At 49.8% G+C, this 14,266-nt stretch overlaps 1 protein-coding gene across 1 annotated transcript; it reads right to left on the bottom strand.

Annotated features, from left to right (window-relative positions):
• Positions 1 to 109: 109 nt before the first annotated feature.
• LOC114866661 (alpha-synuclein-like) lies at positions 110 to 5,108 on the bottom strand. Its single transcript, XM_029168684.3, has 6 exons — positions 4,819 to 5,108; positions 4,257 to 4,417; positions 4,095 to 4,124; positions 3,500 to 3,642; positions 759 to 827; positions 110 to 675 (listed from the first exon to the last, which is right to left on the bottom strand). The coding sequence occupies exons 2-6, from the start codon at positions 4,375 to 4,377 to the stop codon at positions 655 to 657; spliced, it is 384 nt and encodes a 127-aa protein (XP_029024517.1). The 5' UTR covers positions 4,378 to 4,417; positions 4,819 to 5,108; the 3' UTR covers positions 110 to 654.
• Positions 5,109 to 14,266: the final 9,158 nt, after the last annotated feature.

Genomic DNA, 14,266 nt, shown 5'->3' with positions numbered 1-14,266 from the left:
GCAACCAGTCGTGTTTGTTGAACTGTACGAGTTAATGAAGAGAGGAACGAACCCCATGAAAAGAAATATTAGCGTCACTTTGTCAACTAGATAAATAAAACTGCAATAATACACACTATGTACTTTATTCAACACTCCATGTCATAGCGATTAGGCTGAATACATTTTATACATGCTCTCACTCATTAGGATATATGTTCGCTGTAGCAGTGACAACTTAAAAGTTCAATATAAGCACAGCAAAAAACAGCGTCTGTATACGGACAAAAATAGAGAATATCATCGTTTCCATTTGCACTGGATCACTGAACTCTTCCACAGAGACACTTAGGTGCTTGAAGTGATCGATTGCAGTCGGTTGAACTAACAGACTGACACACGTGCACACAGTGACCAGGTGGGAGGGAGTCACTGTGAATAACAGCTGGTCACGGGAGAAACACACCTGAGGTCCCCTTCGGGACTGATGTGCAAAAGGCACGCACAAACACACACACACACACGCTCGCATCACCCCTCTCGCTCCTTAACACCTACACAGACACACACAGACGCTGGGCACAGACTCCATAACGGACCGGGACGAGGCACGACGGGACTTGGCAGAGCAACATGGAATGTGTCGTCGGTCGAGCGGCGATTGTGGCGCTCGGTTCAGTCGTCGTCGTCGCTCTCCTGGGGAGAAAGACGGACAGAGGAGCGCTGTCAGGCGCGCGGCTTCCCTCCGTGAGCGAAGCATCGTCCGTGCCCGTTCTTACCTCACTCAGCTCTGCGGGGTTGTAGGTTGGTGACTTCCCCGCCTCCTGGGTTGCGGGGACGTCCTCAGTCTGGGTACAAACAAAGAGAAGCATAAACAAACAGTGCGGTTCCTCTCTGGGTGTTTGCAGCCTCCTCCCACCATTCGAATGCATGCACTCAGGTAAATAGTTGTGTGGCCCAATGATGGGCAGGTGACCTGTCCAATCACAGCTGGGATGATGGATGATGATGGATAATGGCTGCATGGCTTTAGCAGCGTGGTTATCGCTTAACATTTGTAACCTGACTTCCTTCCGTCCCGTCAGTTCAGCACGCGGTTTACATCCCACGCTAATGAAGCGGGCGCTCGTGAAGGGTGTGATTATCTCGTGCTCTCCAGCCCCTTTGTTCGCGACACGAGCCTGTTCCCGCCAGGCGAGAAGTGAAACCGACCTCGTGAATAAATTGTTGGGGTCTTGACGACTTTTCTACCGAGTGACATGAAACCTGGTGGTGATGAGGCGTTCAGGTATCTGGTACAACGCTTGTTGCGTTCGGGTCATTACACACGAATGGAGGCACAACGCGGTCGGCGCTGAACGGCTGATGCTGAAGCTGCGAGTGATGACGCGCCTCTGCTTTTTTTTTTACTAAAGCGCGCCTACGATCGAGCGGCCGCCGACGTCACTTGTGTCTCGACGAGAGGACGCCTCGCGCCACCGAGCCGGCCGTCCTCGTGCGCGACGCGGCGCTAAAGCGGCTCTCGTGCGCCGGCGCCTCCCGTCCGTTCTCCAGCTGTTCATCCAGCGGAGCCAGAGAACGTCAGTAAACACCACCGCTCACACAAAACTTCACCCAACACGTGAGTGCAAATCCCAATCTTAAAAGGCCCCTGTGTTTTTAGAGCAGCTGTATCACACGCGTTCCACGTTCTCTCGCGCTCCTTGCTCGGCTCTCAACCGTTCTACCCACCGCTGCTCTGCCTCACTGTCATTTCCACTTCCTGCCTTTTGTGTCTCCTGACATGAGTCACCGGCAGCTGATGAATCGGTGAAACAACCAGATGAGACGATTAATCAAGGCCCAGCATCCCTTCCCTGTTTGCCACGTGTGAGTCGGGCGCCGGAGACAATCCTTAATGGTCCCCCTCTCTCTCAACCCGGCATCAATTTTTAAATGGAATCAATATTAATGGCGCTTAAGTCCTGGGAATGATGGTTAAATGAGGACAAGCCGCTGGCGGCTGCGTGTCAATCTCTCTCTGGGAAGAACCGGATATTATTTTCTTGTACATTTTCACTCCCCCGTCATTCAGTCAGTCATTCAGCCAGTCATTCAGCCAGTCATTCAGCCAGTCAGTCCGGTCCCTGTCCGTCCGTCCACCTGTTCGCCTCCTCCGTCAGCCAGCCTGGCTTGTCTGCGCCCCTCATAACGAGGCCGATCACATTCCAGGTGGAGCTCTGTCTGAGTTTAATCCCTCAGGGCGAAAGCCACGCTACGACATCTGGCCACCTTATTAACACGTGTGCTGCGGAGGACGGAATGGCCCCATGTTTGGTTGGATTAATAACAAAATCGAATGCGTGCGACCAGGTGTAGTCGACAACAGCCACGGGAGACGCGCATTGATCGTTTCAATGCAAAGAGCGGTGGGAAGCGTTGCGTTCAGGTGTCAGCCGTCGCCGCCGGCAGGGGGATGACTTGTTCCCCATCCATCGTAGGGTAATTTCCTTTAATCACAGCCAGTTAAAGACGAGCGTGCGCGAGCGTGCACGCGCGCGCGCCATTATCACTCGGCGTCTAAATTGCTCTCATGGATTCCCCCGTGCTTCGTCCCTAATTAAGCGATGGGAGACCGAGCCTCGCGACAAACGTTCCGCGCGCCGCGTTCACGTCGCCCCGGGAAACGTTCCGCCGGCATCGTGGCTCCCGCTCGCGCCTCACCGCCACGTCGAAACGATGAAGCCTAATTAGAGGCAAATGTAGTCGTCCTGTCAGAATGAGATCCGATTTGACACCTTACTGGTCCAGATATGTAACAGTGGACGTCTGCTTCGGTCCGACTATAAAGAAGCACAGTGATAACACAGTGTTTGTCTCCGAGCACGACGAACGCGAGGCCATCTGTTCCTCTTGTTAACTTTGTCTGCTTTGAATGCTAATGGCTTTCTACGCTAATAGCTGGCGTAAAGCGAACGTGACGATGCTGCGAGTGGGGGTGAGAGTCGTGTGCTGCCTGCGTGGAGGCTCCACTTTCCCCACGCACCAACTTTTACTGGCTGTTTTAGCGTTTATCGGCCGTGAAACGCTGGATCCCCCGAGGTTCCACTCACGAAACATGTATTTCTGCTAACGCTGTGCTCATAAACACTGCGGCCGTCCTGCAGTTTTATTAACTGGCAGATACGACCTTGACTACAAACGTTCCCGACCTCTTTGTGAGAAGACACTAAAATAAGAACATACAGCAACATAAAGAGAAAACAAGCCACAAAGACGAGTCATTTGTCACGTTTGACTCGTGCCTCAGCAGTAAATTGTTTGCTCCATAGCTGCCCTTCCTCCTCCTCCTCCTCCTCCTCCCCCGCTGGACGACCGAAGGCCAGACTGACTGATGAGCAGCACCGCGTGGCGCCTTTTACTCAAGGTCAGGAGGCCATTTTGAGGCGGCGAAATGGAGGGGAACGCGCGTGGCAGCGAGCGAGCGGATCACGGGAGCTTTGAGGAACCAATCTACGACTTCATACGCGTCTGGTCTTACTGGTTTAGCTGGATCCTTCTTGACCAAGCCGGTGGCGGCCGCGATGTTCCCGGCGCCCTCCACCGTCTTCTGGGCCACGGCGGTGACGCCGGTGACCACGGCTCCGCCCACCTGAGACACCCCGGACACCGTTTTACCTGCAACTGGACACGGAGGAGGAGAACGTTTGTCCCTGAAGGGGTCACAATACACAACATGGGATGGTGCGACTGGATGGATGTAGTGTAGTGGTGTCGGAACCACGCCGCAGCTTAGGAACCGACTGAGGGATAATTAATCTCAACTCAGCTGCTCGTGCTCTTTGCTGCGTGGCAGCGTCGCTGTCGATAAAACTCCTGCTGCTGAACCCAGCGGAGGGAGAAACACACCAGCTGCCCTCTGTTATTTATAGGCTCTAATGAGGCTTACTCCCGCCACGTGCTCCCCTTATATCCCCGGTTGGTTCGAGGCCAACGTCGCCTTGCATTAACGTATAGCCGGGTTTGCATGGGGGGGGGGGGGGTTCCACGTGGGCCGAGGCGGTGGAACCTGTACAGTTACAGCCAAGGTTCTGTGATCACACGTTCTATCAAGATAGAAGAACAGTTTGTATTACCTGTTGTGACTCCATCCTTAGTTTTAGTACCTGAAATGCAGGAGAGCCTCCATTAGATGATGATGATAATAATAATAATAATAATAATAATAATAATAATAATAATAATAATAATAATAATAATAATAATAGTTATTCATTGCGTTATCTTCCAGCACCCACCGACGAACATAACCCCGTCTTTCGTCATCCCAGCCGCTCCAGTCACTCCCTGCTTGGTCTTCTCCGCCGCTGCCACGACCCCATCCTTAGCTTTGGAGAACCCCTTCATCAACGCGTCCATGGCTGCTCGCTCGGCTCCCGAATGACACGCACACGCACCGCTGTGGAGATGCCAAGACACGCGCGTTGAGGGGACACTCCCGTCGGATGAGCTGGTGGAACAGATAGCGCGTGGCAAGGCGCACCAGCCGACGCCACCGCCCTACTTTTTTATCTGCCAGCTTTTTTTTTTTTTTATCAGGCTCGTATCACGCCGTCTCAGGCGCGTGCAGCCTCCTGTTGAAATAGCATCCGTGCCCTGAGTTGCCCCTAAATACCCCACCTGTAGCGCGGCCGAGACGCATGAATGGATTTACTCCCAATTCTGTAGCCAATAGACCAATTCTGCGCGATGCGGCCAATAAAAGAGATCTCCCGCACATAGATTAGCTAAATAAGTCATGTTGGTACATATATTCAGGGGAAATAAATGAACAGACTCAGGCAGCTGTGATCCACTCACCTGTTCGCTTCAACTTCCTTCGCGAAGAGCTCGTCCTCCGGGATGAGAGCGGAAATTCCCCGAGGAGCGGTAACACCGGTTTATTGTCTCCAAACTACAGCTACTACTGAAAGAGGTGCGTGCATGTGTGCGCCGAAGCTTCCACGTGCGTGCGTGCGCGCGCGCGTGTGCAGCGTGCAGACAGACAGACGGACACACACGGAGAGAGAGAGAGACGCTCCACAGGTTGGACGGACGCGCCTTCGCCTCGGCGGCGATTAAACCTCGTGACGCTGACGCGAGAGAAGAGATCTGTCTGTAATTCGCACGCACGTGCGCGTACACGCGGGGATTACGTAGCTCCCTCTGTCCGTGGGTTGTCCACCGTGTAGGTGCAGCACGCTCTCTCTTCTTTAGAAACCTTCGCGCATCTACTGCCAATTAGCGGCTGCATAAAGATGCGGCTACAGGCTTGTTCACGGCTCCCAAGTGTGAGGAGCGTCTTATAGGCGGATGGTTTATTGAGCTATAGTCCAAAGGTTTAAGGTGAGGGTCATCAACCAAATGGTGCAGAATGAATGCATTTGTCCTAATGGTCGTTTTAATAAACAACTATATAATAAATAAATAAATCGCCATTCTGTGGCCGGTGCTGTTTAAATGTCTCATTTTCTCTTGTCTGTCTTAGGAAAAACAGGTCTAAGCGTTTATGTAAATAGCAAAGTAGACATTTATGTAAATTCTTCAACCAAAGTGTGATGGAAAATTCAAAGAGGGTACATTCATCTGGAAAATGTTACAGACATTGCTGGCGTTTTGCATATTTTTTTCTGCATATGCAAAACATTTGTTCTCACACATTATACTTTAATTTACTGCTACAATAACAGTAGTCTCTGAATAAATGTCAGTATCCAGAGCTCCATGAGCCAATGTTTTGTTCAGTGATGGGTCATCAACGGTTTTCTAAGTCCCAAACAGGCAAACGCTGACCCTGATGTGTTCAGGGGGATGTGAATGGAAGCCTGCGCTGCTCTGACTTATAAAAGCCTCTCACTTTTTCAGTTTGTTATTCACAGAAAGCATCTGCTGCTGTAAAAACCTCAGAAGACTTATGATCAACAGTTGCCGATTTGCATGAAACCAGAAGGGGTTGGAAAGTGATTTCAGAGAATTTCAGGCGCTCCACGCTGGAACGAGATGTCTACGGATGGTGGTCTCCATCAGGTACGTCTACTGATCTGAACCGCAGCCAGATCTAAACTGGGTCAGACTGTGGTGCCAGAACAGGCAGCTTTGCGTGCAGCGGCACCGGATGCTGGTACCACAGGCGTGTGAGCCTCTCACGCACCGTTTAATGAGCGACACGTGCTGCAGGAGCTCTGTGCTGTTTGAGCGACGGGTCCGATTGATCGGGTTTGAACCCAGTGCTGCACTCAGAGTCTTCTTCTATTGCAGCCTTTCTGCTGCTTAGCCGGTGAATCATCATGCACTATTTCTCTCACAGACACAAAGAGGCGTTTTTTCCCCTTCTCATATACTTTCACAGTCTCATTCATGGCTGTGACACTCTGGATCTGCTTCATGCATCTTTTTGGTTAATGATTTCATCAAACAGTCACATGTTGCACTCGATTATTATGCTACTGCCCTTTCGTTAACCACGGATGAAGCATATGATGAGATTAAACCACCAGCTGCAGACATGTGGCTATTTGACGACCTCCACCACCTCTGATGGAGGTTTCCTCAGTTGAAGAGAGGTTTTTCTTTCTCTCCCTCCGTTGAAATACGTTGATACTTAACTTTGTATGATATCTTCGCTTGGGACTGGAAATAGATGGAACAGCCCGCTGCTCGGAGAGGAGGGCCATTATGGCTGCATGTCATTCATCACGAGCTGCGGGGGACGAGCCCGGCTCATCGGCGCCGGTGAACTCCGGGCTCAGCGTGACGCGGCAGCGGGCGAGCGACCCACGGGCTCAATTAACGGAGCCGATGGATTCCACGCCAGCAGCGAAGCACCGACGCTCCTTCAGGCTAATGCGTGTAGGCCGTTTATACGCCTTGGTTCCGCCAAAGGTGTCCTGCAGAAGGACTCGATTCATGACATGACAACGGTAACTGCGTTGCTCATATGATTTATTTTCTGTCTTTAGGTGGGAAAAAAAAGAAATGGCCTGAATAAGGTTTGGAAATATTCTGTAGATCGTCGACCAGTTTATCCAAGCACGTGGTTCTAATTAGACGAGTGTAACTTACACATGGTGTTAAAAGTTAGAGAGGATTCAAAACAGACAGGATTAATCCCGTTAAAGAACATGGAACAAGTGGAGCGTCACTAAAGCTCATCATCAGATCTGCGGTACCTGAAGCCTGCACTGTGTTCATTACTCAACCACATCTGTCACATCGCTAAGGAACTACGATACTCTAATGCTTTCCAATCAGGACACGGGTTCCTGCGCGGCAACACAATTCATCTCACTGCCTGCGGCGCTCGCTTCCACGGACACGACGCGCTGGTGATGAAGAAACGATTGATTCGCTCCCGTGAAGTCGGCGGACTGTGGCTGAAGATGGATGGAAGCGGTGCGTCATAATTACTGGACAAACCTCCGCAGAGTCTCCGTTGTGTCAGCCTCCTATGTGAATCAATAATAAGCAGATTTCTAGTTGTGCTCACGACTTTCAAACTCATGTATTTGTCACTGAGTTCCTTCTCAAACCATCAATAGCATGAATCGTGTGGACGTCATAGATTCAGTCGGGGCATCTTTTAAGACGTCCGCGGTATTGATGCAGGTTTCAGAATCTTCCCCGGTCGCATGTGACCGCTGTGCAGCCAGAACCACGGCGCGAGGACACAGCCTGGTGTCTGGTGAGACATAAAGAACGGAGGCGACGACGGATGAAGACACATCAAAACCGCAGCGTGACGGCGCAGCTCTGCCCTGCAGTCAGTAATTGATGCGTCGCTTCTTCTTCTTCTTCTTCATCATCTTCTTCTTCTTCGTCTTCTTCTTCTTCTTCTTCTTCTTCTTCTTCTTCTTCTTCTTCTTCTTCTTCTTCTTCTTCTTCTTCTTCTTCTTCTTCTTCTTCTTCTTCTCTTCTTTTTTTTACTGTACCAGTGGAACTATGAGTCCAATGAGTGCGGGCCTCATTAGAGATCGACGGACTGAGATCGTACAACACAAACTAACAAAAACACAGAAAGGACTAAAATCCGCTGGTACTCAATCTAATGCTAATCGTTTTGGTTTCATTTAAATGAGAACAATGATTTTACCCAACTTAAGGCGTTCAAGTGGCGGATGATTTATTTAAGGTGCTATACTGCCATCTAGCGTTCGACACATGCTATTTCCGCTTGAACCCATTGACCTGCCTCTAAGCACTAAATAAGACTTATACCCACATGTCAGGTGGGTCTTGCTTCAGTCGGCTGTGACTCTGAGCACAGTTAAAACTGACCCGTTTGCACGATGGCTCGATTCTACCCACACAATACACACCGGCGCTGGTCTCTCGTCTCGTTCGTCTAATGGAGGGCAGACTCGTTCGTGCCGTGAGTCATCAGAGTCTTGGCAGGCTCCGGGGAGGCCAGCGTCTGTTTGCTCGTGAGTCAGTCACTTCCCGGGCGTTGGTGATTGTTCTGATTTCCAAATGGGTGCAGCCGCAGGAGGTAAAAAGGTGATGCCTGTGGTGTTTGTGGGTCACAGGTGTGGCCAGAGGTTCCGCTTCTGACAGACTGAACCTGTAGCAAGTGCATTAAAGGTTCATGCCTCCTTTAAAATCACTGCATGTCTGCATATTTAGCAGCATTGCCCTAAAGTCTTAAAGTTATTATTCTTTAACCTTATATTTCATATAGAATGAACTAGATGTTCAGTTTAGTGCAATATGTTTTTATTTTATTTCTCCATTTTCTAGGTTCTTACTCATTTATTCCTCTAACTGATTTCCGTCACCGTAGCACCAGTAAAAACCAGCAAACGTTATTCATCGAACCAAACAAAGTTAAAGTTTATTATAGAATATTACTAACGCTTCACATTAATTTATCCGCGTTTTAATTCTTCCAATTTCTATGAGTCACAGTGGAAAGTGTATGTGGGCTGGTTGCGTGCGTTTCTCCCACTATAGACTGGTTTTTAGGGAGTGACCCCGGTCGCTGTGACTAATAACGCTGGTGGGGTGATAGCTTACAGATCAACCCTTATCTTACGCAATGCCTCTTCAAATGACGCACGTTCCCCCCCGCTTCCATCCAGCAGACATTCTGGTTTCACTGGTGGAAAACGCTCCACGCGTTCTCCAGCTTTGCCGTTGCAGACCTGGTGTTTGGACATTTAGTTGGTTCTTGTTTGTGATCCCAGTATAACTATGGCCTTTTTGCATTTTTTGCTTTTGAGGTCAAACTGAAATCTGTCAGTCTGACAATCTGTAAGAGATTGAGATTTTCAATTGATTTCATTTTGCTTCACGTGCACATAGGCCCCGCCACTAGGTGGCGCCACACCACACTGAAAGGTGTGACAGGCCTGTTACATACCTGAGTGACGGGCTTAAACAGACGTGCTTTGGCTCATGTTTATGATTGTCTGTCATCCCAAAATTCCTGGTGGTTTGGTCTGAGTCTTGTGTAGCTGGCAAGACACAAAATATGATTTTTGGCAAAGAAGATCTATCGCCATTTCAAGAGAAACCATGTGATGTGACAATAAGTCAAGGAGGAGCTGGATATAAAGACCTGGCTCATGGTGCTGAGGATCCTATATCATAGGAAAAATACACCGGCTGAATGAAATCAAGACCAAACACAATCATCTAACAGATGGGCTTGTTTTCTGAAAAATACATTTGGGAAATTAAATTTAATGATTATCTTAAATGTGCTTGTTTGCCACAGTGGGGATTACCCAGATTCTCCAAATGATAGCTGTTATGTAAAACTACATTTAGTAAGAGATCCTTAGAACCGTGCCCACAGTGACGGGGACTGAAAAAAAGGGAAAAAAACATCTGTGTAAAAATGAGAAGCGATTGGAATTTATGATAAAGCGCTGCAGCATGACTGTATTTAACTCTTCCCCCGTTCCACAGAGCATCTGATACTGGCTTTGTGTCGGGTTTATGGAGGAGCCTCGTAGCAAATTAGTCCCTCATTGAAATCAAACCGCAAAGTTAGCAGAAACGGCGCAAAAGCTGTGAGTGACTCATCCAAAAGCCCACCTGAAAAAACAGGGGCTCCTGAAGGTCGGACTGGAGCGCTGACCCAACCACACGCCCCAGTTCAGAGTCGCACTAAGATTAACCAGTCAGATCACTGGCGAGCAGCTGTCAATCAAATCGAATCGGTATGTGACCCAGACTTCTTCTGTGTTTGCTTTACCAGTTTATTATGAAAATAAAATAAAAAACTTTTATTTTGGTAAACATCACTTCTCCATTAAACGACGGCTCGAGCTCGGGATGAGGATGATGTGTGTGCGCTGCACACAACAGCCCGCATTGAGCCACGACAAGAATTCACATGCACGCTGTGACTGTTACATGTTTTCCCTTCCGCGGCGCACAACGTCGGGTTCAAAGGGCCGCCGTGGGTTTTCAGAGAAAGCGCGAGCAGCGTGATGGATGGCTGACGGTACAGTGTGTACAGCTGGGAGCGCACCGCTGTTGTTAGCGTATCCCAGCAACTCGGATCAGACGGATCCGCCAGGAGATCCTAATTAGTTAAGGATGTCTTTGGACAAAGGGGGGGGGGGGGTTCAGGTTCAAGCCTCCATCGCAGACTTAAACCCCTCACGTTTCCAGAGCAGCTCGCATGTGAGGACTCAATTGATTTAAGATTTATGCCAGCGAGCGAGCGAGAGAGAGAGAGAATCCAACGACTTTCCTGTGCTGACCGGTTGAATTACTCTCACCTGGAGGCTCGTGCGCCTGCCAAGGGCTTCGCGAGGCTCACTCCCGGATTTCGACATGACAGCGCGTTCATCAGCCGTCACGTAAACACCATGGCAACCTGCTGCAGGTCGTTTATCCTGGTTATTGACCTCTGGCTGTGAAATCGGCGGGACGCAGTTACAGCCGGGTGATTGAAAGCAAATGAAACCTTTTTAGACCCGTGAGCGTGTTGAGCCTGTCACCACGCCTGCACACACACACACACACACACACACACACGCTCACGCATAGTTCTGTGCCACGCATCTGCGGTTTCCAATACTAAACTTTGGCAGGGAACGAGGCATCTCACATTGGCCTGCTGCTACACAGCATCAGTCACTGTTTCATAACAACATGCTTCGCTTGTTTTCTCAACATTACCCAACAACAGCAAAACTGGGACCCAGGGTGAGACACATCTAGCGCACAATCCGTGTGATGTAAAGCCAGTACAAACACTGCAGGCGCTGTTATTTGAATTAAACCGTAATCACCGAATGTATAACATTAATTGTTCCACGTTCTAATAATTTCTGCAGCTTTATGTCTTTTTGCTCATCACAGAACATCTACTTTAGTCCCACACATACATTTTACTTTGAAAGGATGTGGCGTTGCATCCACTGACACCCGGTCGGAATGACGATATGGTCTGAAGCGTGTGTGTGTGCGCTAGTGTTGCTGTTGGAGTGAATCCAGCCGTGCAGATGGCCCTGGTTTGTGTTTGCACTGAACGGCTGCGAGCCTCTCGCCTCTCGTCTCTCCAGTGACCATGACAAACGATGCACACGCACACGCGGGATCACTGGGTTTCCAAGGGGTCAGGTCAGAACACTCGGCGGTGAGTGAGGCCATCTTCACCAAAAACTCCGTTCCACACACTATACAGTCAAAGCAGAAACCGTGTTTATATGTTGTTTATATCCAGATACCAACAGACTGTAATGACTGTAATGCGAGAACGCCCTCAGCATCGAATGAGTCGTGACAGCTTTCAGGTGTGTCCCTGTCTATATATAAAACTGGTGTTCTATTTCTATCAACGCTTCAGTTAGAAGTAGGTGTACCTGCCACAACAACGCACCAGGAAAGCCTTTTGGACTTCCTGGGAGATCCTCTGGTATGCAGGCTGCAGTCGGAGCCAATGTTTGTCGACTCAGGAATGTTGCCTGGGAGACCGGAGGCCATGAAGAGGGAAACCCCGTATCTACTGACGTTGTCATTCAGCCGTTGTCACGGTTCAAAGGCCGCGTAGGTAGAGAGGAAAAGAAAAAAGACACACACCTTAAAGGTTGGTCTATATACAGTATGTGTATCACCATGGTGATACTGTTTGGGTGGAGCCACGATCCACAGGGCATGAATGACTGCGAGGCTGAGACGAGGGAGAAAAGAGAGCGCGAGGGCGTCTCTTGGCCCCGAGTCAGGACTGGCAGACTTACACTTTCAAGCAGGAACGTCGGCGGCATAGATTCATGAATGAGCTGCAAACCATAGACTTGTTTATGTTTGTGAAAGTCAGGGAGGGTTGGATTTCCAAACCCCTCCCTGGACGAGGAATGTGATTGCGACACGGTCCGCTGTGTTGTAAGCATCGTCTTGGTGCTTTGTGAATTTTATGATGACTTCAGATTTGGCCTGTGTTTGAGAGTGGGAATTCGATGGGCTAAAATGCACGCTCTGTGTTTTATTTATCTGTCCAACAAGTAAAACTGTGGCTGACTATTAATATTTATTCTCCTGGTGAGAACAGAAGGTGATGCAGAGACTTAAAACCTGCACAGATGGAGTTCGTGCCAGTGCACTTCAGTGTATACGCTCCAAAAACCAAAAAGGATCACAGGAAAGAAATCCTGCTGGCGGGAATGATCAGAACCATGCGCGGCCCTTGGGTCGGGTTCGGGATGGGAATTTCCAGCCCGGGCTGCGCCCCCAAACACCCAACGGCCGCCTGCGGAAGCGCAGCGAGCCGATTCCTGCGCATGTAATTAACTCCCAACAACCTTTTAGGAGCTCTTCCCCTAAAGAGCATCAGACAAAACCAGGCTTTAACCCATATGTGTTTATTTCCCTCCAGTTCTGCCAAGTGACAGAGCGCGGTGCTGACGGGCCCTCTGCTTAAAGCCTGGCGTCTGTGCTTCACCGTACGGCACCGCCGCAGTTCCTACGAGCCCAACGCGGCACCGGACCGGCATCTCGGGCCTCTGTCTCCAACACCAAATGTTACGTCAGGCTGCGGATACGGAATAAAAGACGAGCGTAGGACGACAAGTAGAAACATCTGCCGGCGCCGGTTTCCACATGTCGGCCTGTCGTCGTGCTGTTTTATTATCGCCTTTACTAGACACTGTGATTCGCAGAAACTGCAGCCAAGATAAAGCACTGATCAATATTACACCGTGTCCTCCTCCGGCGCCCGCAGGAAGATACTCTGTTGGACAGCCAAATACATCAAGTGACCTTTCCTTTGATAAACAACATTTAAGGGACGCAGAGGCACTTAATCAATTTGGATAATGTTAATATATGTGTTGAAATATTGATCAGGCATCATCCACCTCCCGCGAGGAGAAGCTCGTTAAAAACATAATCCCCTGAGCATCCAGCCGGCAGACAAAGATCAGACGGGGGCTTTACGCTGAGGTTGACCTGCTGAATTAAAGATCAACCAAATCTAATTTACCCCTAAACGAGCATCCGTGATTCCTTGCGCTCACGTTCGAAGGCAGGTATTTGCTTAGCGTATTTGCCGAGTTGTCGCGCGCGGACCAATGATAAACACGAGGCGCTGCGTTTTCCGACAGCGAAGTCCAAGAACGAAAGCGCAGGTCATTCTGTGCCGCGGCGTCCACCACGCCCTCCAATGCGACGCACGCGCGGAATTCCCACGGCTCCGTGCGACGCGTCGAGGGCGCCGCGTTTTCCGCGCCGGCAGTGAAGGCTTCTTCCGGCCCAGAGGCTCCTCTGACACTGGTTTTAGTTGACATGTTTCAGTTTCAGGTTGGGGGGGTTCAACACTGTATATGACAATAGCATCATACATATAAACAGAGCTAATTTAACTTGTTGTTGAGGGATTCAGATCCTGTAACTGTTCCTTTATGGCCCGACGACACCACCGCAGGTTTCTTTGGTCGTCTGCGAATTAGCCTAATGAGATGCGGCCTGATGATTATTGCGCTTTACGGCCGCTGCCGCGTCTATTTTGGAACTTTTGCACGGTCTCGGGAGCGAGCAGCCTCCGTCTCGGGCCGGTCTAACCACTAAGTAGCTTCGGCTCAGCGGCGCAGTCGTCAAGTAGGTGTCAAGTGTTTTTCCATATCCTGAATTCAACGCTTTAAACAAACCTGCAGCGGCCCAAACTTATAAACACGGGATCCACGCACATGTCGCACGATGCTGCTCAGGTCACAGGTCACTGATGATGATGATGATGACGCCTCTCATCGTGTTTCACCCCCTGAACCTCCATTCAGCGTCCCAGTCGCCTCCTGTCACCTTAATCAAAGCAGAGCAAGAT

Source organism: Betta splendens, chromosome 12, assembly GCF_900634795.4.
Source record: "Betta splendens chromosome 12, fBetSpl5.4, whole genome shotgun sequence".
Taxonomy (NCBI): Eukaryota; Metazoa; Chordata; class Actinopteri; order Anabantiformes; family Osphronemidae; genus Betta; species Betta splendens.
The sequence above is the reverse complement of the archived record's forward strand: the minus strand, read 5'-3'. Positions and strand labels throughout refer to the sequence as shown.

Bases quoted from the DNA above. Each gene is read 5' to 3' on its own strand.
- LOC114866661 (XM_029168684.3), bottom strand. From the start codon at position 4,377: ATGGACGCGTTGATGAAGGGGTTCTCCAAAGCTAAGGATGGGGTCGTG. The intron at 4,125-4,256 runs GTGGGTGCTGGA...CCTGCATTTCAG, and splicing joins AGACGGGGTTATGTTCGTCG to GTACTAAAACTAAGGATGGA. The intron at 828-3,499 runs GTAAGACCAGAC...GTTTGTACCCAG, and splicing joins AGAAGGATCCAGCTAAACCA to ACTGAGGACGTCCCCGCAAC.